We start from the raw sequence: 26,331 nt of genomic DNA, 5'->3' as shown, positions 1-26,331 counted from the left end.
GCAAATTTATTTTCTTGGTTTGTTATTCAGTCGAAAACGTAGAAAAAATATTTTTTTTCCATTTAATTTTTCTGCTCTCGGGGGGGGGGGGGGGGGTGACAGCCCGTACCTTTAATCCGCCCCTGATAGGGGGGCCTCCAGATTAGGTTGTGCCTGGGGCCTCCCAAAATCATGATCCGCCACTGGATACCCTTGCATATGAATGACCAAACGAACCACAGTGGCTACGACGACGTAATTTATGGCATGGGTCTGGATTGATTCAGAAGTCAAAATTTCTTATATAAAGATCAAGACGAGAAAAAGTTTCAAACACTTTCGACGCCCCTGATAAAACGTGCTACCCGGTGGGGAATCGAATGACAGGAGACCAAGGTTCAATTTCCCTCCGGGTAGCACTTATTTTATTCGTCCTAAAGCCGGGGTTTCTGTGCCGCTTGCAACGTGAATCGTCCAGCGCAACACGCCTCACGACAGCGCTTTACGTCAGGCGTGATTGGCCGACTGCTTCTGGAGAGGAGTCAAATGCGTCTCTCGTGCGCTTCGCCGATCTTCTCTATATGTTTTCTCTCCCTTCTCTTCAAACTATAGTATGCAGACGACAGCTGAAGCCAGGGCCATATAGTACAATATAGGCGCCCTTGATCTGATGCGCCCCGCTAAAAAGCCGGGTTTTCCTAGGAGCAGGTTTTTGCAGCGTGAAAACGCTGATTGGTCAAAAACCTTGAATTTCAGGTTTTTAAGCAATCAGCGTTTTCACGCAGCACACGGCGCAGAAATTCTACTCCTAGGAATAAGTTTGTTGCGCAGCGTGAACCGAATTAGACTATTTCGCTCCGACAGAAACGAGTTACATAATCACGCTACGCGTTTATGTTTTCTTAGCGAGGCGCATCAGATCAGGGCGGCTATATAAAGTGTATGGCTTTGGCATCAGTTACTCTGTCGTCTGTATGCTCCGGTTTGAAGGGAAATAAAACACACAAGAGTGAAGAGAATATCGGCAAAACCGTGGCGCACGACGCATTTGACTTCTCCCGAAGGAGTCAGCCAATAACGCCCACCGTAAAGCGCTGTCGTGAGCCGTATTGCGCTCTGTAGGAAAACAGTCGTGCTGGCTTTTCTTACTGGTGAGGGGACGGAGTGTCACGCTGGGCGAATCACCTTGCGCGCGGCACAGGAAATCTGCTCCTAGGAAAACCCGGCTTAAGAAAGCACAGACGCTTAAGCCGGGTTTTCCTAGGAGTAGAATTTCAGCGTCGTGTGCAGCGTGAAAACTCTGATTGGTTAAAAACTTGAAATTTAGGTTTGTTTGGCCAATCAAGAGTTTGCACGCGCTGTAGAAACCTGCTTCTAGGAAAACCTGGCTTTAGCGCGATTATGTAACACGTTGATGCCGACGTAAAATTATACTGTTCGGTTCACGCGGCGCAAAACATTTATATACGCGGGAGAAAAATGTCAATGGCAACCCGCATGTTGATTTGGAGACGGGCCCTGAAGGAATGTTCCTGACGTTATTGTGATAAAAGGCTACCATCTCGATACAACAAACTCTTTCCCGAAAAATCAAGTAAAAAATTTAAATATATTACTCATAAATATGGTCGGTGTTGACGTGGGTAAATTCTTCCATGTAAGGCTTTGATTTACTGTATAGAATTTCATAGTGAAAAAAAAAAAACTCCCAGATGGGTTTACGGCAATCTAGTTTTCTCTCAATGTTAAATTTTTTCCTCAAAAATATCAGATGGTTGCAGTTGCAAGCACCTTAAATTTATACTCCAGAACAGAGTGAAAATAAATTGGTACAGGGCCTCAAATTTAAACAGCCTATATTTTCAAGGGTGACTAAATCTCAATTCCTATCATTGGTGGGGGTGGTTCACATCCTTTCTTTGCTTGAGAAGATTTTCAAAGGATTCTTAAAATTAAGTAAAAGAAAACTACTTTCTGAATTATTGAAAGCAATTTCAGAATGAATACAAATTTTGAATTTTAGTGGCCACATAATTCTTACAATTATAAATACAGCAATGACTTGGTATAGTGGCCCACACACTTCACGGGAAGTCTGAATCTGGCCCACAATGAGTAAAAGCTTATAGAATCCTGGCATCTGCCATACTCAAACTAAAGCAAGATAACATTGTGACTAGTTTTGACATGAATACACCTTATAAATCAGCATTATTTACAGAGCCTGGGTGTCTCGCGGTTTCTCCAGCATTATTTTCAAGTGTCACAAAAATAATTTAGACTTTGAATCTAAAGTTATGGACACGTATGAAGACTGATATCTTGTTGGAAAGATTAATTTAAAAAAAAGTTTCTAGTGTGATTGAGTTTGATCTTAGCACAATGTCGTATCATAAATATGAAATAAGAAACTTCTTGGGTCACATGAAAAATTGGTTCAGCGTGCCCCCTCCCAGTGCGTTTTCACCTAATGCGAGGTGTCATTGGATTACAGAGGCAAGTTTTACAAGAACGCAATGGAACAGAAGCCATTTACAAAAAAAGGAAAGTCTAAAAATTGTGAAATTTTTTCCTTATAACAAGAGATGTGAATTGTATTTGAAACATCAAAAACTGAGAATAGAGCGAGTTGTTTATGATAAAATCTTGTAGCCGTGTCACGACACAGCCTACCAGAATTTTTAATAAGTTCAATTTCATAAAAAATAAACCAAAACAACGAATGTTGCGCCAATCGAGTATCTACATTAAATACAATTATTTATTTTGAAGAATGTACATATTACAAGGAGAAAAAAATGCATCAAGTGTTAGCCTTACAATTGTCATTCAGAAACATTTCCCGGAAACTTCTAAAACGTTTCCTCCCTTTATAACAAAGCATATAAAGTAAATAATGTGGAATGTCAAAGATTGAACAATAGAGTTCTGGAAGAAAATATGGAAGATCTGTTAATATTTTCATGGTACCCAAAACCTAAGTTAATCAAGGCTAATAATACTTAAGAAAAAAAATAAAAAATTGTTGCAACGAGATCTCAAGCCGATACAGACTCTGCGTGTGGCAAAAGGCAGAGATTCGGAGATGGCAGATTCTCGTGGTCCTCCTTGAAATTTGCGTGGCGCAGCTCAGCATCAAAGATCTTCACAAGTTGTGACCAAGTTGGCAGTTTCTGGAGATATGGTCTAAGGATTAGAAAAAGAAAAATTTTAAAACAATATGCATACAACATAAAAATATACCACCACTAACAGCTTCTAGTAACAAGAATTTTATTGTGGCGGTAACAAAACATTTGAAAAAAAACTCAATTGAAGGGTGCGAGGGGAAAAGAACTGTCCTTAAAACAAAATTTTAGAAATCTGGTACCGTTTCGTGCACATGTCACCAGATTTGTGATGGACTGTTTTTTCCATTTGCGCACGGTGACTAAGATAATTGCTCCCCTATGCCGTATCGTTCTTTTATTACAGTGGGGTGAAAGCATTTTTGCCTCTGGTGTTTTACTTAGTCGAAAGAGATGTTACTGAACTATAGAAAACCGCAAAAACATTAATTTCGATTTTTTTTCTGGACTGAAAGCATTTCTTCCTACCCACCCTTCAATTGATAACAATGGAATTGATTGGAAACACAGTGAAACTTCAGTTTATGAGCATAATTCATTCTGTGAATGAACTTGCAATTTGAAACACTCGTTCGTATATGGAAACAGTTCTTCCCATAGGAAATAATGGAAACTCAAATGTGATTTGTTCTTCGACTGTTTCTCTCATGTCAGTCATGATTCTTTTTAAAGATGGCAAAAAGTTTATTATTTTATATCGAAGACTAGTAATTATAGAATGGTATAAAATGGGCAGGGGGATTCACTTAGAAATTCCTGCTTGCATTAATACACCAGAGGATGAGCCAGTCTAAAGGCACGTATACATCATCGAGCAGAACATGTAAGGTGAGACCCACTGGAGTGGCTCTAAATTTGTTCTTGGGTATACAAACTTCCTTTGTATTTCCTTCGTGTTCGTAGGAAAAAATGACTCCCTGATGGTTCGAACAACTAAAAAAAGGATTAGTTCGTCATTGATAACACTGTACAAATTACCAAATAACAAATTGGAAATATTTATATTACACGATTTGCTTGCTAATGTATGCGCGCCTCTATTTAGTCTTGTGCTATGAATACCAATTCTGAGGTCAGTGACACCCTAACAAATAGGTCCAAATCAAACAAGAAAAGCCATTACACTATCGAAGGGTTCCAAGTATATACAATACATATTTTCCCATTTAAACTTCCATTAAATGAATCAAAAGGGGACTTGAAAAATGCTTGAACCGGACCCCCCCCCCCTAACTAAATACAATGTATTAAATACCATAACGTCACTAAAAGCAATTTGTAGCAAGAATTTTGTAACATGTTATATATACGCTTTTGTGATCAGCTGTATGCCTCTAGGGGCAGGACAGCAATATATATGATTGATTGATTGATATGCTTTTGTGACAGCAATGGATAATTTAGAATCAATCAGATTTAATTGCTTCAAATGTTTATATGAGATATTGTGTTGACTTACATGACATGAGAGGGTAGAATACACTTTATCATAGGCTTCTGGAATCCATTGAAAGTGGACGCTGCAGCAACCGTGTAGGCTCCCATGTTCTCAAAAACCAGCCATTCACCAACATTCATTGATGGAAGGTAACATGTTTCCATAATGCGATCCAAACTGTCACAGGTTGGGCCCCACAAGCTGCTTCTCAGCACTGGGCGATTCTCCAAGTTCTGAAATAGATGAATTTACAACATTAACAGCCAATACACACCAATAATCGCTTATGCACATTTTGAACATTTCCAGACAGAACTTCTAATGAGTAACTACATGCATCATAAACCATTACGAGTACAAGTCTAGATTATGTTTTGTATGTTGGAAGTATTGCCACCAATCTTTTGCATTGATGAATCAGCAAAGTTTTCACGTAGCTATTAAACATTAACAAAAAAATGTTTTCTTACATTATAAACTTGATTAATCAAGCCACGAGGCCAAACCAAGGTCAACTGGACTGAATTTTACCGTGAAGCCTTACTTCAAATATTACATAAACAGTATTCTGACCATTTTTGAGAACTCTCACAATTAGCAAAATTAAGCTAGGCCAAAGCTTCCTAGACTGGTGCTTGTCTTTTATCCAGGAGATTTCACTGCCCCCCCCCCCCACAGAGCTCTTGTTCTATAAAAGAAAATATTCTTGTAAAAAAAAAAATTGAAGAAAAAATGCCTTTATATAAATTGTTTAAACAAATATCTGTTAATTTAAAATATTTGTGAACTTCTCTGGAAGGTTTGCCCTACCACTCAAGAGCTTTGATTCACCAGTGTGGTCCTCAAAGAAAAAAACTTGAACACAGCCGTTCCCTCAAATTTAATCAGTCCCTTCAAGGTTGTCACCCACAACATGTAACCTTCATTGTCCCAGTATAGCACCAATCTTGCTATATCACATCAGTAAAACTTGACAGCATCATGGGAGGGGGCGCTACCTGATCTTATGTTCCAGAAAGATAAGACCTTCTAGTTTACATACTTTTGGAAATCGCCGATCTCATTTCCCCAATTTCATATTTCCATACCCTATCGCTTATGTAATTACAATCCGAACCCCCCCCCCAATCAAAAGTTAGCAAATGCAAGGCCCCCCCCCATCCATGGGTGCTTAAGTAATACTTGAATGTCCCCCCCTCCCAGGAAAGTGGTAGTAATGTGCATAAAAACCTCAACTGATAGGAAAAATTAACAAGGCCAAACTTTGAAGTATGTCATAATTACATGTCACGGGCCCATCAACGACGACAGCCTAAACTTTCTATAGACATAAATGAAGGCAAGAAATTTGTGATATAAGTGGTTGTGTAAAGACCATGCCACCCGTAGAAAAAATATTTATGGGACAAAAGCTTTGCCAGAAAAAACAACTTCTCATCCATTGGAAGAAGCATGTTCCTCCAGAGCTATCTACAAACCACTGAAAACAAGAGCATGGTCTCTATAAACGGAAGTGACACCAAACCAATTCTTCCCAGCTATATAATTGAGATTTTTATTATATTATATAGTAAAAGCAAAAAATAATTACCACAAGAGGCAGTGGCTGAACTTCAGCATGATCAAAGATGAGGCAGTTGAATGAGCCATAAACACCATCGTTAACATAATACATGCAGCACGCCTCTCCACCTGGATGAAATTTTAAAAAACATTTAGATTTCTCAAGTGCAAAACATAGACCATATTACGAAGCAAACTTCAACTTAGAAACAAGCCTACAAATCAAATCTGGGACCCTTAACAATTTCATTCAATAAAACTGACGAAAATTATTAAGCACAAGGCTGAGGAAATTACAAATAAACACATGATAGATTGAAAAGACATTAATCAATTAGGATTAAACTGTGATTAAAGGTAAAATGTATTTTGAATAGATCAAAACTTTTCATATTCTTTTAAGATACTTTCTCTAATTTGGTTTTTTAAAGTTTTATACCTGAAAACTAGTCAAAACTCTATTTGACAAAATGGGTACAGCTAACTGTTAAACCAAGGAATATCATATCGTGTTGAGATTATATATTTGTATTATCAGGAACTTCTAAAAAATTCTTCAAATCTGAGCTCATTACATTAGGCGGCTTTAATAAGAAATATAAATTTTAGGTGTAGACTGTATCAAATAATTTAATTTATCCTTGTCATTTTTCATTTATGATTTTATAAAATTCATGAAATATGCAGATATTTGAACAAAAGTTAATGCATCACATCTTCCATATATTTCAATCATTAGTACCCATTTTGTTATTTTCCATTTGGTGATGTAATTGCAGTATTGTTTCAACTTGGGACCAAAAGTTTATCTTTAAAAGATAAGACACCTGCACAGAAAAGGAATATAGTAAGACCTTAATTATCCGAGTTACTTTTCATAATTAAAAAAAAATTAGATTTAGTAAAATTGAGCCAAGTGACTAGCGTAGTGACAAACTTGCCACAGAATGCTGCAGCGTGCAAAAGAGCTCCATGGGTTGTGAAAGTCACACTTAAAAAGGGAGGTATTGCCCTTCAAGAAAGGTGCTGGAATGACCGAGGAGGGGGTAGAAACTAGATTTTATGGGTTGGCTTAGCCAGGGGTGATGAGAATTTAGTTTTTCCAAGTGGGTCGATTAAAAAATTAATTCAGAACACTCTTGACTAGACGAACATCCAAAGCTTACAGCTCCTGGGCACCCTGGTGTCCCCAAAATGCTTGCCTGATCATCATATAATCGGGGTCTACTGCACTAAGAAGATGATTGAGACATTTTATTCATGTTTCATAGGCTTTGGTCCTGGCTCAGCCAGGATAACACTTTTCATAAGGGAAATTTCAACCCAAAAATTACACTATCAAGAATTTCAAAAACGGATAAGGGGAAAAAAATACTAACCATCTTCCAAAACTTCTCGTTTTGCTATGATATTAGTGCATAGAGTGAAAGCAGACGCCACAAAGTATCGACCAGGTTCAGCAATGATACGAACTCCCATCTCTGGCGGGAACAGGTCCTCCAAAGTTTCATTCACTACGTTAGAAATCTAAAAAATAACAAATACACGTTAAATTACACATATAAGTTACACATTAAAAAAAAGATGTTTCAGTGTCATTTAATAAAACACTAATAATCAATGAAGAAGTTCTGAAATTAAATATTGAGTCATAATTACTTCATCAAATGAGATGTAGGGTCCTTTTGTACCGGGGAAACCACCACCAATATCCAGAAGTTCCATGTGGTAACCGACCTCTGCTGCAATGTCAAATGCTTGTCTCGCTGCAACGATGGCCTTGTTGAAAGCATTGGCATCCTGACAACCACTTCCGACGTGAAAGCTACAAGTTAAAATCACGAGTTAAACACTATCACGAAGCAACAAGAGTGAATATAAAAAAGTCGTACTCAAATGCCATATGCATAGGTGCCGATTCCCAGACTGGAAAAATCTAGTTTGTCAGGCAGCCAAAAATTTTGTTGCAGAAGAAAATATGTCAAAAATAAAAGGGGAAATTTTTCTGATTGACCATGTGACCAGTTTTCTTAGGACATTCCCATAAAACAGACTATTTTAAAAAGTGAAAAATAAAAACTGTACTGCTTCTTCCCGTATTTTCAACGAAGTCTATTTGAGTTTTTATTCACTGAAATCTAGCCGATTATTATGACTATGAATATTCATCTCGCACATTTGTCACGTTGAATACTTTCCTTTTTTTTGTGAAATTCATTTTCATCCACAATGGTACTTCACTTCTCGTCATTGACAATATGATATTAATTGGAAACTACTCAATTTTGATATCATATTTGACAATTTTCCATACTTTCATTGAGAATAGATGATCACTGAGATTGCAAGGACTAAGAGATTTTGCTTGATTTTTAATTTCTGTGCAACAAAATTTGAGGATTTTTTTCAAAAAAATCAGAAGAATCTGGTTTATGATCAAAAGATTTTGAAAAGGCTAAAAAATCGAAGGGCTCACAGGTAAATCGTAAACCTTGGCACTTAAGCATATGCCTATAATTCATTTGTCTTACCTGACACCCACTACATCGAGATTAAGATCTTTAGCAGTTTCAAGAAGGCCGGGCACATCTTCCATATCACAACCAAACTTCAATCCCAAGCGGCAAAGTGAGCTACTGTCGTCAACTCGGATACGAATCACCAACCTTAAAATACAAGATGGAATAATTCAATATTACAATGGCAATTCCACACAATTTTTACGAAAGCTGAAAAAGAACTGAAATCATCGATTCCCTGACTCTCATGTTAAGATGGTCCTGGTTAAACAGAATTATATCTTTTACAATAGTCTAACACACCACACGGCATAGATCCCGATTCTCAGGCTTGAAAAATCTACAATGCATCATATGATGAAATATTTCACACCGAAGAAAACATGTCATGCAAATAAAATGGGAAACTAGGGATTTTTTTAGATTGCACTGGATAAAGCCATGGCCACACTAGTGTCAAAGCTGGCCCATTATGTTCCATAGGCAAGTAGCATGGCCACTCCACCATTGGAAATGATAGTCAAATGCTAGAGGCTGGAAGGTATTGAAAGGCTGGTTGAGTACCTTCCACCTTACAAGCCAGTTCAAAAGTGCCACCTTCCTTCTCGATCTTCCAATCTATCTGGCCACACATTGGTCAAATAATGCCAACATTATAGTCACAACATGAAGAGTGTTCTGGAAAAACCGGCTCTGTTCTTGTTAAATATTTGAAATGGAAAACATTGGGCCAGTGTGTAGCCAGCCTATGCTGCTGCTGCTTTGCATCAGGGAAAGGTAAATATTTGAGAATGACTATTAGGCCAGCCTTGACACGAGTGTGGGTCTGCCTTAGCCATATGACCCATTTTCCCAGATTTTTTACTGTTCTAATTCCATTAAAGTGATAATTGGCAACTTTGCTTACTTTCCGCATCATATTTGGTGACAATTAGATTGTCTGTACTCGAAATCCTAATTTCTCATACTTTCCTGAGAAAATGTGGTCAGAGCCTGGAATTACAAGGGCTCAAAGATCATTTTCCTTCAGGAATTTTTCATTCTACCAAAGCATAATTTGGGGATTTTAAAGGATTTTTCTATGTAAACACGAAAAATCAGAAGAATGTGATTTCCAATCGGAAGATTTTAACCAGGCTGAAAAATTGGAAGTTAACATGAATGACATGGTGATACCCACTGATGTAACTTAAGCAAACTGGGAATAAGTTTAAAGCTCATAGACATAAGATCGACAAAAAACTCTTCAAACTTACTTAGCCTCAGGATAGATAGCTTTCACCTTGTGCAGCTCCATGGCATTATCGAAAGTCATAAGATCCACACCAGTAGAAGCTGCGTGTTTGATAAACGACTTGGTCTTGCACGGATTGGCGTAAATTATGCGTGATGGTTCAACTCCCATGTCAAGTACGCTGTCTATCTCGACCTTAGTAAAATAAACAAAATAAGGCATTTTATCACATTTCAGGTCTACCGTACAAGCAAAGAAATATTAACATCTGATCCTGAATACACTTATCAGATATAAAAAATGAGGGAAAAAACGAATTATAAAATTTATAATCAATAAAATAATCGCTTTAATGAGCAGAATATAACATTCAGTAGCTCATGATAAATAGAATATAACAGGATTTCAGTACCTGGTAAGATTGAATCAAGCCAAAGCAAAATGGCAGAAATGACTTAAATATAAAAACAATTTTTGGCCAAAACAGTGTACTAGCAACCAGAGATAAATCTTTTGTCTCTCCTCACAATATATATTACATTCTATTTTTTGGAGTCTTCCAAAGTGCAGAGTCTGTAAATTCTCTTCAACAATGCACAGCAAATTATGAAGACCTGCAAGTTTTTTTAAGAATGATGCTCCTTCGAGACCACTTTCAAAAACACTGTGCAAAATTTGTAAATTACAAGGTCCAATGTAAATAAGTCAAGATGAATCAGATGGTTTTTACTACATTTTCCATCCTTTTTTAAAGGGTTTTTTTTTTTTACACTTTACTGTTCAGTGCCAGTGTAATTGTTTATGACACAAATGAAGCAATTTCATTTCTAGCCCTTTACTGAGCATTGTAAATATTGTTTATGCCTCTGCATGCCATAAAACTACAAAAGAAAATTGAATGCTATTGGATAGCATCGGAATCACCAAACCTAGATGTACCACCAATGTATCCAATTGCTTTGTTATGCAAACTGTTGTTTCAACTATACACAAAATGTGCACCATAATTTTGAATGATAAATGTTACTGTCTAAGACCACATGAAGTAGTAAACGGAAAATTATATTTTTCATTCACACAAAAGTTTTTAATGAATTCTCTATGTCTAATCCTCAAATTAAATAAATGAAAAATTAATAAACCAAATGATACACATACCCCCCCCCCCCCAATAACCTAAAAACAATGCAATTACAATTTCTGCTTTGGCAGAATCATTAATCTATATATGTAATATTTGGCAATACATCAATGATTTCTCTTTTCAATTAAAATCAATTACATGAAAAGTAGGACAAAACCAAGAAAGGAGGACATTTTACCAAAAGTAGGACAAGTGGGAACCCTTAAGTGGATAAAGGCTCCTCAAATATGAGGGAAAAATCACAAAAAGTGTGTTGCGAAAGGGTGGGGGTATACCCTGCATCCGTCTATGATTCTAATCTCCCATATTTTTACTCGATAAAATATTTCCATCCTAAGGACAAAATTCTGAGAAACATTCAATGTAGTTATAATAGTTTGACTATGAACAGTAAATAGAAAAAAGCCTTTCGACCCAGACAGTTATGACTATCAGGTGTTTCTCCAGCCGAAATTTTGACTCCATCCAGACCCTTAATGAAATACAAAATAAAAGCATAAATTTGAAATTTCATTTTCCTGCAGAATTAATTGGATTGTTTCGCTTCCCACAAAGTCAGTTACTTTTCAGAAAAACGGAAATCTATAAAAAAGGGTTTAGACAGACTAGCTATGTTATTTAGATAAACATGTGCTGTATTTGAGAAAAAGCCCTATGTATATACTACTCACCTTGCTTGCACAATCAAAACCTGTGCCAAGACCAGCCAAAAGACTGAGGATAGCGGGACAGTCGTTGCATTTCACAGCTGAAATTACAAACATAATAAACATTAATAAAATATATACAGGTTATAATAAAAAAAAATAGAAAGATTTTAACCGAGAATATCTGTGACCAGTTCAGGAAATACATTCCTCCAATCACAAGATGAGACTTGACTAAGACATTTAACACGTCTGACAATTCTATTTTTTTATTCTAAGAGAACAAGCCACATGCGTAAAAGCCTGGTCACTTACGAGCTACTCTTGATACACAATCATTTTACCTAAAAGAAATGAATAAAATAACCCGAAGTGAAATGCCATGACGTATCCTCGTCTCATTTCATGGTTGGAGGACTTTTATATTAGGACATTTATTCTTTCTAAATGCCATTTTGTTTGTGTACTAAATTTAAAAGACCCTACAAATACATCTAACTTTTAAACCATACTTGGTTGCGCTAGAACAGTAACCCGAAATATTATTTCTTTGTCAAGCACAAGCAAACTGTCTACTCTCATTTGAGCAGTATAAATAATATACAGTATGATTATGTAGACGGAAACGCACAGCACAATTTGCATATCATTAATACAGCTGGGAGTCAAAATTTTAAACTTGTTAATCAAAAATTTTTTAATTAGATTAAATTAAAAGAAGTGACCCACAGGTCACTTCGGGGTGTGAGAGTTGATACTACTCGAATACTGAAACAGCTGTTCACAATGGAGACAATCAATTTTTGTCGCATCTTTCCAAACTGATTTTGAAACTGAAATGACCGGTTTTCATTAAATCAACTTGTATTTCTCCCCCTCCCCCCCCCACAACTTGCTGAAAAACTTGATAATGTTGATTTAAATATATTTTAAATGTGATCACTTATCCAGAAGTCGTCAAAGCAAACTCCTAAGACTTTTATCAAATTTCAAATAGATGAATCAAATTGATTAACTAAACTAAAAATTTTAATTATGATTGATCGATTAACCAACCTAATTAATCAAACAGGCCCTAATCACTAATAATGACTATAAATAATACATTAGTCAAAGACTCGACAAATTGCAAAAAAATAAATAAAAAGTCATTCAGCACATGCACACAAGGATAACGTAAGAAAGTGACTTACCATAATAAGGTTGGACCCTGGGCATTTTCAACTTCCACATTTTATACTTGTAGATCACATCAGCAAGATCAACGATGAAGAAAGGCTCTTCCTGATCCTGAAAATGCAAATGAATAAATTTTGAGTGTCGTGCAATAACATTTACAGGTATACCAATACGGAGGAAGATATCCAATAAATGGACCAAAATAATACAAAAAATAATTATTATTGTTACAGAAATTTTAAAAATTCAGTGAAACATGTCGAATCAATCATTGAAAATTTGTTAAAAACTGACTACAAAAACTACATGAATAGGTAAAGCTTGACCATGGTGGCACCAATAGGGGTGGGGGTCTGTACAGCTGTATTTGTGAAGGGACCCAAATTTCAAATTAATGAAACAAATTTGAAATTTCATTTCTGTCATACAAAATTAATTATTAAAAATAATTTTGTTTTATTAAAAATGGATTGTTTCGCTTTCCACAAAACCCATGACTGTGAAAATAAGTTAATTTTCACAAAAAAGTCTAGACAGACCCCTGATTAAATTACCGCAACTGAAATAATACTGAGGGAACCATTGGCGTGTGCAAAGAAAGCAGCGTAACTTATAAGTTACTAATATTCTTACGAAACAAGTAACAATACAAAACGTAATAAAATTTAATAAATCAAAACCACTGATGAATATAAAAATAAAGATTGCCCAATAAAGAGTTTAAAAATGTTAATTTTGACGAAATGAAAATGCACCATTCACATAAAATAGTATTTCATGTTTACGTGGTTCAACTTCATGGGTTAACTTGAAACAGATTTATTCTGCATCAAAAACAGATGCAATATCGAAATTTTTTCCTCATATGTATAGCAGCAAACTAAAATAATCACAAATACTAAGTGAGCAAAAAAACTTGATTACTCACCGAACATTTCGCAATGTCGTTGACCACATTGGAAACGGTCTTGTCAGCAACAACTTCCACAGAAATGTTTCCCACAAAGGACTTCATGTTTTATATAAGCAACGTAAGGTTCTAGTTCTTTACCGAATACAGGAGAAACTATAATAAAAGATCAATCAGAAGCTTCCAGGAAATGCTCCTAGCAATAGTGACTAACACTTGGCAGATTTATTAGACTAGTCAGCTGGTGTCCCAAGGCGGGCCTCCCTCGCACTCGTAGGTTAGCAAGAAGATTGAGTCAAATGCAACGGTTCTATCGTCGAAGGCAAGCCCTCCCTGCGTAAAAAACAAAACAGTGAAATTAACCTCATGACTAACACATTTAATTCTACACACAAACAAAATTGAAACACAAACTAACACCATAAGTTATATGAATGGGTTAAAGTTACATTGGTGTAAATGTCATATTTTCAACAATTTTGAATAGGTCCAGAAATGCAATTGAGAAGTGCTAAGAAAAACGAACCACGTCACAACTTCAACAGTTCGCCTCTAAATTGTGAAATCCAAAATTTTTAACGTGGAAACCTATGACAATTTTAGTAGAACCTTATTCTCAAAATAAGGATTATTGACTTGCACCACTGCAACTTTAACCCATCAATATATTTGTAGAAATCCTTTTCTTCCTATCCAGATTCATTCCCCATCGCCCGCTTCGAGAAATACTACTCAATATCCCCAACGCAGAATGTATAGCTGACTGGAAATGTTTTGCGGTAAAAATCCCCATACATGTAATGGTGTTTTTTTTTTTAAATTCTTCCAAATTGTTCTGCAGCAGCGCTAATTCTTCTGCGACATACGTCACAGATTTTGGCACATTCTACTTTGGGGCTCTATACATTGTTCCTTCTAACTTTGGTCCGAATGCAAACAAAAGCACGTGTGGAATACTCAAGATGGTTGGTTGAAGAACATTTCATTTCTCCTACGGTACAACACTGTCAATGTTTGCCCCTTGTATCATAAAATACCCCATAATTTTTATTATTTTTTATTTATTTGGTATCAAAGTTATTTGAAAGATGAAATTTTTTTTCTTTAAAAGATCGGTCAAAAAATTCTTGCTGTTATGTCTTTAGGGTGGTGTTGACAGAGAGGATACGTCTTCCTCACTCAAAGCATTACTTCCCTCTTTTAACAGAAGTATCATGGGTTTTTATATTATTCCTATTCAGATTTAATATACGCTTGTATCGGCTTCTTCAAGAATTCTTGCTAAAAAAGGGAGCTTTCTTTATGGTTTGATGACAAATGAAATGCGTCTGTCTATCTTGTATGGCATTTACATACAGTGGACGGGGAGGAAGATCACTTATCCTGTTGAATACACACATTTCTGTTTAAGCAGCATGTTGGTAGGCAGTGATATTGGTTTCGTGGAAAGAAGAGTCCAGAAAGTCTGAAGATTATCATGAAGCCACGAAAGTAAAGTTTTGAAAGCATACCGCTCATTCTTCATGCAGTTAGCCTCATTGCAACAGAATATAGATCCACTATGGAGTGGTCCCACTAACGATCCCAGTCCAAGAGCCCTGCTGCTGGATGTTGTGGCCATGGGTCGCAACGTACAGATAAAAAAACCGAAATTGTCTCTGCAGAAACAGGATATCAACAACAGGTTGAAGTAAAGAAACAAAGTACTGGACAGCTCCCTCATAAAATTGGAATTGCGACAGCCCGTGAAAAATTACAAAATATTTAAATAAACACGCCAAGAAAAATAAACAGCAACTTAATGGTAAGCTATTCATAATTTGTTTTATGTTATAATTGGAAACATTCAGCCCAGGAAAATCAAACGGTGTAAATTAGCTCAAAAACTAAATTGTAGAATCTTAAGAAAAAAAAAAATTAATAATCAGTATCTGCCGTAAATTAAGATCTTGCAAGCTTTTGTAACAACCATGGACCCCACATCGTGCAGCAAGGCCCCCCCAAGCTAGGATCTTTTGCAGTCCCTCAGATCAACCTTTCAAGGGCCATTCTACAGTAAACTTGTAATGTGGAAAAAATAAAAAAAAATCCAAGAATTGTCCCAGGCCCCTGGCTGAAGCCCTGTCATCCTAACTCTTAAGGAGCTTGCCACGATAATGACAGAATACCTAATTGAATGGTTTTTTAAAGATATGTACCTCTTCCTATTTTAGTGTTATCAATTGTCTTTATTTCAACAAAATTTAAAAAACTGAAAAATTTATTTTTTTTATCTCAGAGATTCTTTTTTATAACAAATTTACAATCTCACCTTTGAGGAAAACACTCAAGTATTCCTTAACACCTAATAAAGGGGCGGGTAAAATCACAAACAATAGAGATAAAGGATGAAGAGATTGATATCAAAAAATTGGTACAGTAGTTTGTTTACATTAGGACCCAAGATATCGGAAAGGGACTTTAGATGGATTCAATCATCAGCAGCTTCTTTGACATTGTCTCCCAGTTGAAAAAAAGTCTCTCGGCAGAGAACAGGCAGACCCACAACACGATACTGACATACCATGAAAATTCCCACATTTCCATCTTTACTTCAGAAAATGGAAGACAGATAGCAGCACGAACACGAAACAAGTGCTGCTGTTTTGATTCTTATAAGCAATGGGAAATGCATTTATTATATACAGTGAAACCCGTCAGTTTGAGCACCTGTGTATCCCGGATTCCTCTTTAATTTTGAAGGCTTTGAATGGAACCGCCAAAATCTTATAACCAATATTGTATCTATATCTTTGACGCTTCTCCAACAGATTTTAATGGAACTGTAGGTGTTCAACTTACAGGTTTTACTGAATTAGGAACTGCAGGCTGCATAAGAGCTAGGCTCGATAGACTGCTTAACCACATATACCCAGATCTTGTAAATATTCCTCTGGGGAATTTCTAGTGAATTTGCATAAGCTAGAATGAGTGTTCCGAGTGTATGTGCGGCCTCAATGTACATATGTTAACTATGCTTGTTTTGTGTTCGCAAAAAATTACTTCACAGAAGTGCCATAAAAAAAAAGAAAAACTTATTAAATCAATGCCATCGTACTTGTTTTGACTGGCGCGCACACACTGGCCTCTTCCACATATATAATTACCATTAATTATCATACACCTACACATTTCAAAGTAGGTTATTTAATTGCTCCAAGGACTGTATAACATTCTCAAAAAGGCCTGATTTGCCAGCTTTTTAGTCACGAATAAGAAATGCCCCAGCTGGCAAGTTTGAAAGAAACAGCAAATTTGAGAAATGAATATGAAGAAAACAAAACGAGAGAAAGGCAGTTTTTTTAATCAACAAGGGAAAAGGTTTGTGAGTGACAAATATTATCTCTATTGTAAGACAATGAATGACCAGAAGTGTCCAAGCACATGCGTGACCAGAACAGTGTCCAAGCACATGCAAGTGACCCAAAGAGCATGCGACTTGGTTGAGTGATCAAAAGAGTGGCTCAGATGGTTTGCAAGCATATAAATGATCAAAACTGTGTGCAGGCATGTGAATGATGAAAAAATCGCGTACCCGAAAGTGGCCAGGTCAGTAAGAAATGAAAAGAACGACTAAAAAATTGTGCAAGCATATGAGTGACCAAAAGAGTGACTTAGAAACAGAGCTACATTCGCAAGGTGAGGCTAAGCTGACTATAGCCTCGAGCGGGGCCCCTAGGATGGGATCTTTGACAGGCCCCAGACAAACCAACAACTAAATCTACAAATCCTTGTCCGGTGTGAAAAAACAAAAATTATGAGAGTATTCCTAGGCTGGAGCCCTGTCAGCCTCTCCCTTGTGGGAGCCATGGCCTCGAGCATCAAATTTAAGAAATGAATGATCAAGAAAATTAGCCCAGGGCAAAGACCATAGGCGAAGATAGACTTGAAAGTCTGGGGGGGCATGATGATGCCAATTCATATATACATCAGTCGACTCCACCTTTGACGTTGGGGAGGAAGGGGGCAGATACCCCCACGCCTCCCCATATCTCCACCCTTGGCAAAGACTGCAGTGAAAACATTCATCTGCCTCCACAGTCAAATATTAGCTAATAAACTTTTATTTTAAAACACAATATCTTGGAAATGTCAAGAGAAGCGTAACACAAAGAATAATCACATTTTGAATTAATTATAAATGACACCATCCTAATGGCCTTGTAATTTCAATTGCACAACAATATCATTCCTGATCCCCCCTTTTAAAAGAAAAATATGTATTAAAAAAAACAACCCTTGAAAATACAGTGAAACCTCGATATAACGATAAATCCCCCTCTACAACAATATTTAAAGTCTTGTTTGGATGTTAAACTGCTGCCTCTCGATATAGTATAACAATTCCTTCATAGCGATATTTTTATTCTCTTGTGGTCCACAGGGTATCGTTATAACGAGGTTTCACTGTACAATGATGAAACACGCTCTTATCAATTCAACCTGTGACTTTATCAGCTGGAGTCACGTTGCTCACCATACTGTGTCAACGTGATCTTTTACATTTGATGATGAGAGAGAGAGAGAAAATGGCTCATTGGTTTTTTTCACTCACCTGATGAGAAACTTCCCACCCGGTGATGGCTGAATTTATTAATCGCGGAATTGTGAAAGGTTTAGGTAACAACACTAAAATCAAAAATACGATCCAGGGCGAAAATTTTAACTGATTGCTCGTTGCTCGGGGACGACGTAGGGACAAACACCATCCAATCGCTGGGACGAGGATCGAAGAAAGAAACGCCGACGCTCGCGCACCACAGATAAATATAAAATGTGACGGAAGCACCACCGTTGCCAACAATAATGAAACGGAACAAAATAAATAACTCTACGGACTTTGCTACCGCGCTCCTGTGATTGGCTGTCGAGAACTATTGCGATTGAACCAACGAATCAACAGAAACCTTGAACCTTGGTGTGCGATATCTTTCTCTTCCCCCCCTTTCTTCACGAATCCCAGGAAAAGACGGTGGTTGGAGGGGGAAGGGGAAGCTGAATCTTTCATTTTATTGCGAGTTATGCATTTTACCTCCTAGATACATCTGTATCTCTAGGACGTAGTTTCCCATACTGTTATTAAATCGCCCCCTTCATCAGAAAGTTTTTCTCTCATCGCCCCCTCCAACTATGGGTAGGCGCAAAAAAGGGGGGGGGCCGTGCCCCCCAGCGTCAAAGGTGGTGTCGACTGATCTAATGTATATACGAATTGACATCATCATCATCGTGCCTCCCAGCAATAATGACCACGCCCTCCCCCCCAGACTTCCAAGTCTATCGCCTACGTCTCCAACTCAATTGAACTCATAAAATGCTGAGTTAAATCCGTAGCTCCTATATCCCCCCCCCTCCCGAACCATTTCATCCATAGACGGAATTGACTTGAAAGTCTGGGGGGTAGGAGCATGGTCATTGTTGCTGGGGGCACGATGTATATCCCGGAAGGGACAGATCCTGGGTCGTGTCTGGTTTGACGGGGGGCACGATGGAGGATGTCAATTCATATTAGATCAGTCGACTCCACCTCTGACGCTGGGGGGGGGGGGGGCATCCCCCCGTAACTCCGCCCATCGGGGAGAGGGAGGCGATATTGCCTACTTTGGGAAACACTGTAACATACCTCCACCACACTGTAACAGGGCCGCAACTGATTCTTCGTCAGCCGGGGGTGCCATTGGTGCCTTCCCCGAAATGTTGAAACAGAGGTTGAAGGGTGAAATTTGCGCCCCCTCTGGTTCTGTGCTCGATGTACCAGACCCACCTGCTCCCAAGGCCGCAACTAGATGCTTGGTCAGCCCATCTCTAGGAGCTTTGAATCTCTAGGAGGTAATGGTCAGCCCGTGGGCGGAAGTACGGGGGGGGCGCGCGTGGGGGGCTTGAAGTTTGTTTTTGTGTAATGCTTGTTATGTGCAGTGGCGCCATTTGCCACAGTTTTTTTAACTATGAGTGAAGTGTAATGATTGAATAATTGTATCGCTGTAGGCTTGTTGCTGTCTGTGACGAGCATGGGCGGAGATATGAGGGAGGGGTAGGGGGGGGCATTGCTCCCCAGAGTCTAAGGTGGAGTCGACTGATCTAATGTATATATGCATATACGAATTGACATCATCATCATCATCTCGCCCCCCCCCCAGAATTCCAAGTCTATCTCCGCCTATAGGTCAGCCGGGGCAAGCACGCATTTTGGAGCGCCCTTGTAATGTTTAAAAGTGAAATTAGCACCCTCTGGTGCGGTATCCGGGGCACCAGACCTACCTGCTTAATCCGATTGTATCAATTTCCATTGATAGGGCTCTAGCCTTGGGTGATCGTTAACTGTGTGGTGGATTACACTCAGGTGATCTGCAAATATGCCACGGCTTACTTAAACGAGCTGTCAATGAGCTACGGGCAGCTTGTGTGATTTTCGACTACTATTTAACCGTACATGCACCTCGTACACATTCCTTTACGAAGTTTCTAACGAATTGATGCATGTCGAAATGTGCATGTAGATCTACATGTTGTGAACCTAACGTGAATTTTGTTTCTGTGTAATGCTTGTTATGTGTAGTGCCGCCATCTGCGATAAATTTGTCCAGCTATGAGTGAAGTGTAATAATTGAATAAGTTTACCGTTATAGGCCTATTGCTATCGGTGGTGAGACTTTTTAACGGGGAGATCGGCTTTCTCATTTGCGCCTTGAAGTTGGGAGCCACAGAAAACAAGTGATCTGTAAATACGACGAGGATTCTCTTTACCCTTTTCGCGGCATAGCAAATATCCCTGACCCCCCCCCCCGAATTTTAAAAAAAAGATCAACCCCCCCCCTCCCCCCGAAGAAAGTTCTTCCGATTTTCTGCAGGCGTAAAGTAAGGGTATAAGAAAAATCGCTCTATTTAAAAAGTAATACTGTGGCTTGTCAATGCTAAAATGTTCATTTTAGGCCGAGCAGCGAGCCGCTTATATAAGGAGACGAGATATTTCGTGAATGCCGCTTAAAAAGAAACTGCACATTCTCCTATAGCACTTATCTGGGAATGTGCAGTTTATATAGTTCATTTTTACAAAATTGGGTCTGGGATCGCGGGCCACATTTGGGCTGCCCCTTGACCGCAAACAAAGGGTTAAGTACTTATGGTTTATTGTTTCTCTGCTCACTATCATAATAAATACCCAAACACAAAAAATCCAAAAGAAAACCACCCAATAAAATCATCATAGAAAACGTATCATATCAAGTCGCAGTGCAAAGTTCAGTTGTCATTTTTTTTATGGTAAAATACGTCAAAATTAATCATAAAAATTATGATAAATATATTGATCCCACGCGTCAAAAAAAAGAAAACCCTCCTCTCATCAAAACGCGCTCAATACAGCACACGTATCTCAACGGCAAGAGCTTGTCTTCGCTTTCTTTTCTTGGAGATATTTTTCAGACTCATTTTCATTACTTTCAATGATGAAATGATGTCAACTCGAGTCAACTAACCTGCTTCTTTGCTGGTGATAGTAGTAGTAGTAGTAATAGAGCTGGTATCCGAAAGAGGTATTCGAGAACACGAAGACCTTGAACTGTTTCCCTCTCAGACGCATTTCACTTCTCTATTCATTTCTATTTAATTTTTAATCTTTTTTACTGTTCCTGAATGGAATTTTAAAACGAGAAAAAAAATTCTTGAGATCAAACAGGAAATTCTTTCAACTCAGGGTCGTACGAGATTTCTCTTTTTTTCATATCTCCTTTTCTCTATTCATTTTTTAATATTATTGACTTTGAAATGATTAACATGAGTATATGAAAAATTGGCTTCGACACCAGTATTGTGATATGAAACCGATTTGTAGTCTTTAAATACACAAGTTAACCTTCAGTCTCAATGATGAATTTTTGAATCGAATATGCATACAACTTTAATTGTTTTTCGTTTTTCTTTCCACCCTTGTATCTCCAGAACACACGCCTAATATATTATCATACTCATTACCAGTGAAATTTTATTGTTGAAATTTGAGTTATCTTGGCCTTGAAATATCGCCAATATTCATGAAAAATGATCAATTCTGATACGGACTACACGGACAACGCTTTCCTTTTTCCTACCTGTTTGAAGGTATCGAAAAGAAGTGATAATAAATTCCGGGAGCTTTTAATTTTTCATTTATTAATTTGTTTCTGACGTCATTAGAATCGGGAAGTGTGGGAGGGGGAAGGGGGAATATCCCATCTGTCCTTGATAACCGTTTTTTTCTTTTGCTGGTAATAGTGTGGCCAGCCACCGCCCACTTAAACAAGACAGGTACCACAGATGTGTGAGGTAATCCGTAACTAACTAAGAAGCTCTGATACAAAAAAGAAATAACTGTTCTCAATACATGTATAATATTGCATTTTATTACTATATTTTTTCCCCCTTCTTCTTTGAAGTATAATAATCAATAGGGTTTTCCAACTCGTGGCTGAATGGAATTTCATGGAGTTTTCATTCGTAAAATAAAAATTCGTTTTTAAAATAAAGAAAAAACATTTTGTTTGTATCAAAATTAAAATTAGCTCTCAAACAATTGTGATCATATGACCCGTATTTCCTGGACATTCCCGTATTTTCCCGTAATTTTAGTGAGGAAAGTCAGGCCGTCCTGACTTTTTCATAAAAAACGGCTCGTTTTTCACTGTATTTTCAACATGAATTTTCATTTTCTACTGAAACTCAGGGAATAAAATTATTTTCTAAAAACTTTGTAAATAAAATTATGATTATATTATATTATTTGACTATCCATTTCATATTTTTTTTTTATGTCAAACTGCTTTTTCCGATATTAAAATTCCCACCTGCATTTGCATAACTGCAATTTTTTTTTTTTTTTTTTGCAGTAATGCTTCATTTCCAGCTATAGGTGATTTTTCGGATATTCTAGCAATGATTATCATTTTTGTTTACTTTTGACATGATTCGTGAGTAGTAACTGGCGATTTTTTTCCTGCAAGTTTCCGTATTTGGTATCCTAAGTTTTTCACAGTTTTCCCGTGGAAATATGATCAGCGCCCACTCCCTCTTAAAATAATTTTTCCCATCCAGTTCGATTATCAGTAGTCTGACCAGATTTTAATAAGACTATACAGGGACATTCATTTGATTTTCTACAAATATCGTTGATTTTTGCCAAATATTGCCTATGCAAGGAAACGACATGAAGCCAGGACGCTGCTGCTACCGGACTTGCCATAAATTCTCTTTTAGCCATATTTTTTTTAATTCCAAAGCCAGAGAAACCTATGTGAGTTCAGCAGTGCGATCGAATTGTATAACATGACATTAACATCGTATAACATGACATTAACATCGTATAACATGACATTAACATTGCATAACATGACATTAACATCGTATAACATGGCATGTTATGCTAAAAAATCGAGATACACCGGTCGAAAATCGGCCGGGACATACAGAGGCGGATTTATGAATTCGCCGCCCTCGGGCCACAAAAATTTTGCCGTCCTTCTCCCATTCTAGTCTAATTTTCTTGACCACTTATTCCTCAAATTCGCCACCCTCAGGTAAGCCCGACTTTGCTTTAGGACATTCATATGCTTGCACACTCTCTAGGTTACTCTTTTGGCGCTCATTGAGGTAGTCCCTCGCTTTCTAAGTCACTCCCATGCTCAAACATCAAACACTCTTTTTTTTCTTTTGGTCGCTCTTACCTGTGTGTGTGTGTGTGATGCATACTTCGTTGGTTGCTCTTTTGTTTGTTCACCGACTTGTTCTTTCACTCTCTAGGTCACTTTTGATCATTTCACACATGCTTGAGAACCCTCTAGATCACTCGTTTCGTCACTCACTGCCTAGTCCATCGACAGAAGTGGATTTATGGTTTTAGCGCCTTCGAGAGCCGCAAACTAGCGGGGAGCAGACGGGTCTTGTGCCCCGGGCGCTGGATCCGAGGGGGCGCAAATTTCATTATGAAACCTCTCCTTCAACATTACAAGGGGGTCGTCAAAATGCGCGCTTGCCCCGGGTGACCAAGCATTTAGTTTGTGCCCTGGCGCCTTCTCTATTTTCTTGACCTCTCATTCTTCAGATTTACCACCCTGGAGGGGGGGCTCCACTCCGCCTTCCATCGTAAATTCAATTCTTGGGGGTGGGACACCATGACAGGATAGGAAATACTGACCAAAAAGATCATTATCTCAAGCTCTCCATTACTTAGAGCTGTATTACAAATAGCAATTCATAATCCTCGGTGCACCGTGACAGGTCCTTCATACCGGGACGTCATGTCCCGTTTGAGAGATTGAATTGATAACCTATCACGATGGGAATATCAACGATAACGTTATGATCACGCAGCGTCTTATCATTATAAGGGGATAAACATTTCGCTAATCATTTTACTAATATTTATTTTTGACATACGGAATAGGTCAGTAAATATGACACCATCAAGAATTAAACGTTGTATAATAGAGAGATGTATATGATGTCACTCTCCAGTACTCATAGAAGCTGTAGACAACTGGATATGTACAATGAAGGAGATTACGAAGGAATGATACAGACCTCTGCGGGGGATCGAACACCGTCTCACACGCAATTCAGTCATTGTATCTCCACGTTATATCCAGTTTCCTACACTTTCTATAAATGGTGGAGAGTGACATCATCGCTCTGTACTTCACGAGCGGACAGCACAAGCTTTTGAATAACTGTACATACGTAATATCACCGTTAAAATCGCTCTTAACACTACGGTATATCTGTGTTTCGCAATCTTTTTTAGCCCATGCCCCCCTTTGAACAATATTTTCTTCTCGTGAGTCCCCCCCCCCCCCCTCTCTTATCCAGGACCCCTACCCCTTAGCCAAGAGCGAGACCTTTTCTACTTATTGAATTGCATCTTAACAAATCTAAATCAAAAATTTTACGAATAAGTTCAATTTCTGGAACTCTGGGCCAAGCACAGATCCAGAAAGTTGGTGATCCTCCTTCCCGATATCCGAGTAATATGGGGAAAAATAGGTCTGTGGTGAAATACGGGACGAACCTACACAATAAATTGAACCTCCAACCTGGGCCCACGCCTACCCTGGGTTAGCGTTCAGTGAGTTCCTTCTTGTGGGGGGGGGGGGATATTATGTGCAAGGCCATATCCCAACGTGATTGGTTCTCGGACAAACTGATGTTCTGGGGGGGGGGAGCATACTTAGCTGGAAGTAACAACTTACATATTTACGTTCGAAAATCATAGTACCGGATCTCATTGCGTAGGCGCTGATATGAGGCCCGGGCATCCCTATGCCCATATGAGCACCATGGGAAAAGGTAGCCCTGGTTCCATGAACAGCTCTGCTGCCTTGTTAAAGTAGTCGAATGCCCCCCCCCCCATCCGCCCCACCACTATACTTCACTTGAAAGCTTTATTTCTTCACATCTCTCTATCTGGCCTCCTACACCGCTTGTCGTGGCTCCCCTTTCATTTGATTTTCACCCGTAGCTACCTCCCAGGACCAGAAGCGCGGGGGTGGGGGGGGGGCATATGGCTCCAGGTTGAGAACCACTGCGCTATATTATTTATTTTTCCATCTGCAATACGGAAACAAATTATTTCTCGATGATTCATAATTATATCCGATTATAAATTCTCCTAGAGGAGAAAATATTAATCCCTCTTTCATCGACCTTGCAGTTGGTGCAAGTCGCAATCAGCCCAACACCCTAATTCCACAATCTCCAACTACAAGTAAGCTTTATGCCAAAAAAAAAATTAGCAAGGAACGCTCGCACAATTAAAATTGTTATTATACCTAGCGGTAAAATTATAAATTTGTGTTATACCGCGGGAGAGATTCAGTGGCACGGATCGTTACACACCATTACCTCTTTCTTCAAACTAGGCATTTGATCATACTTAACGAGTACATGATGAAAAATGAGAGAAAATTGAATCCTCAGTTAAAGAAATTGAGAAACACATTTTGTCTTTTTTTTTCTCTCTTCGTCTCCATTAATAAGAGATATACTATGTATCCTAACCTTGGCGGTTAACCGTATCACCGGCGAGGAATTCACCACCAAATCAATCCAAGGTTACGCTGCTGATTGAGATTTTGTCTTTGGCGAGTCATTAAGCCAATGTCATCTTGAATAAGGCAGCCATGAGACTGACTATAAGGTTCCCCTCCCCCCCCCCCACCTCTTTCTAAATGGACCATTATCATGGGAGATGTTTGATGTTGAAATCTCCTACTGGATATTGAAGCGTTGACTACAAAATATTTTGAAAGAGATCCCGACTCTCTATAAGGGCCACACAATAATACGCAATCCTCAATACCAATTCACAATATCTTCTTTCAATAACAAGCTGGGGGGGGGGGGGTGAGAAAAAAAATCCAGCCCAATCACTAAAATCCTCAATCAAGATATGATACTAAACCAGTCGTTCTCGAACTTTTGTCAAGCGCGGCTCCCTTGTCCAATTCAAGATTAACTGCTGCTGTTCCCAAGAATAGTTTAATTACTAAACTTCGGTACATACAGTGGAAACTCCCATAACGGACACT

General features: G+C 38.2%; 1 protein-coding gene across 3 annotated transcripts in view; it reads right to left on the bottom strand.

Annotated features, from left to right (window-relative positions):
* Window positions 1–2,722: 2,722 nt before the first annotated feature.
* Window positions 2,723–26,331, bottom strand: part of LOC149068922 (ornithine decarboxylase-like) — a 43,157-nt gene continuing 19,548 nt past the window's right edge. For 2 of the 3 annotated variants that reach the window (XM_089251090.1, XM_089251089.1), the window contains exons 2-11: window positions 13,760–14,074; window positions 12,846–12,942; window positions 11,677–11,753; window positions 9,884–10,056; window positions 8,640–8,774; window positions 7,768–7,933; window positions 7,488–7,635; window positions 6,137–6,237; window positions 4,567–4,778; window positions 2,723–3,165 (exon numbers count right to left, since the gene is read on the bottom strand). In XM_089251090.1, the coding sequence (XP_089107216.1) occupies window positions 3,018–3,165; window positions 4,567–4,778; window positions 6,137–6,237; window positions 7,488–7,635; window positions 7,768–7,933; window positions 8,640–8,774; window positions 9,884–10,056; window positions 11,677–11,753; window positions 12,846–12,942; window positions 13,760–13,846 (1,344 nt within the window). In that variant the 5' untranslated portion in view covers window positions 13,847–14,074 and the 3' untranslated portion in view covers window positions 2,723–3,017. Of the gene's footprint in view, window positions 3,166–4,566; window positions 4,779–6,136; window positions 6,238–7,487; window positions 7,636–7,767; window positions 7,934–8,639; window positions 8,775–9,883; window positions 10,057–11,676; window positions 11,754–12,845; window positions 12,943–13,759; window positions 14,075–18,335; window positions 18,580–26,331 lie in introns of those variants that run through there. The other variant, XM_089251088.1, reaches the window with a different exon arrangement.

This window comes from Pholcus phalangioides, unplaced genomic scaffold (genome assembly GCF_987345545.1).
Source record: "Pholcus phalangioides strain wild (caught in Gottingen) unplaced genomic scaffold, Ppha-v1.0 ptg000024l_1, whole genome shotgun sequence".
In the NCBI taxonomy this organism is placed as follows: domain Eukaryota; kingdom Metazoa; phylum Arthropoda; class Arachnida; order Araneae; family Pholcidae; genus Pholcus; species Pholcus phalangioides.
The sequence above is the reverse complement of the archived record's forward strand: the minus strand, read 5'-3'. Positions and strand labels throughout refer to the sequence as shown.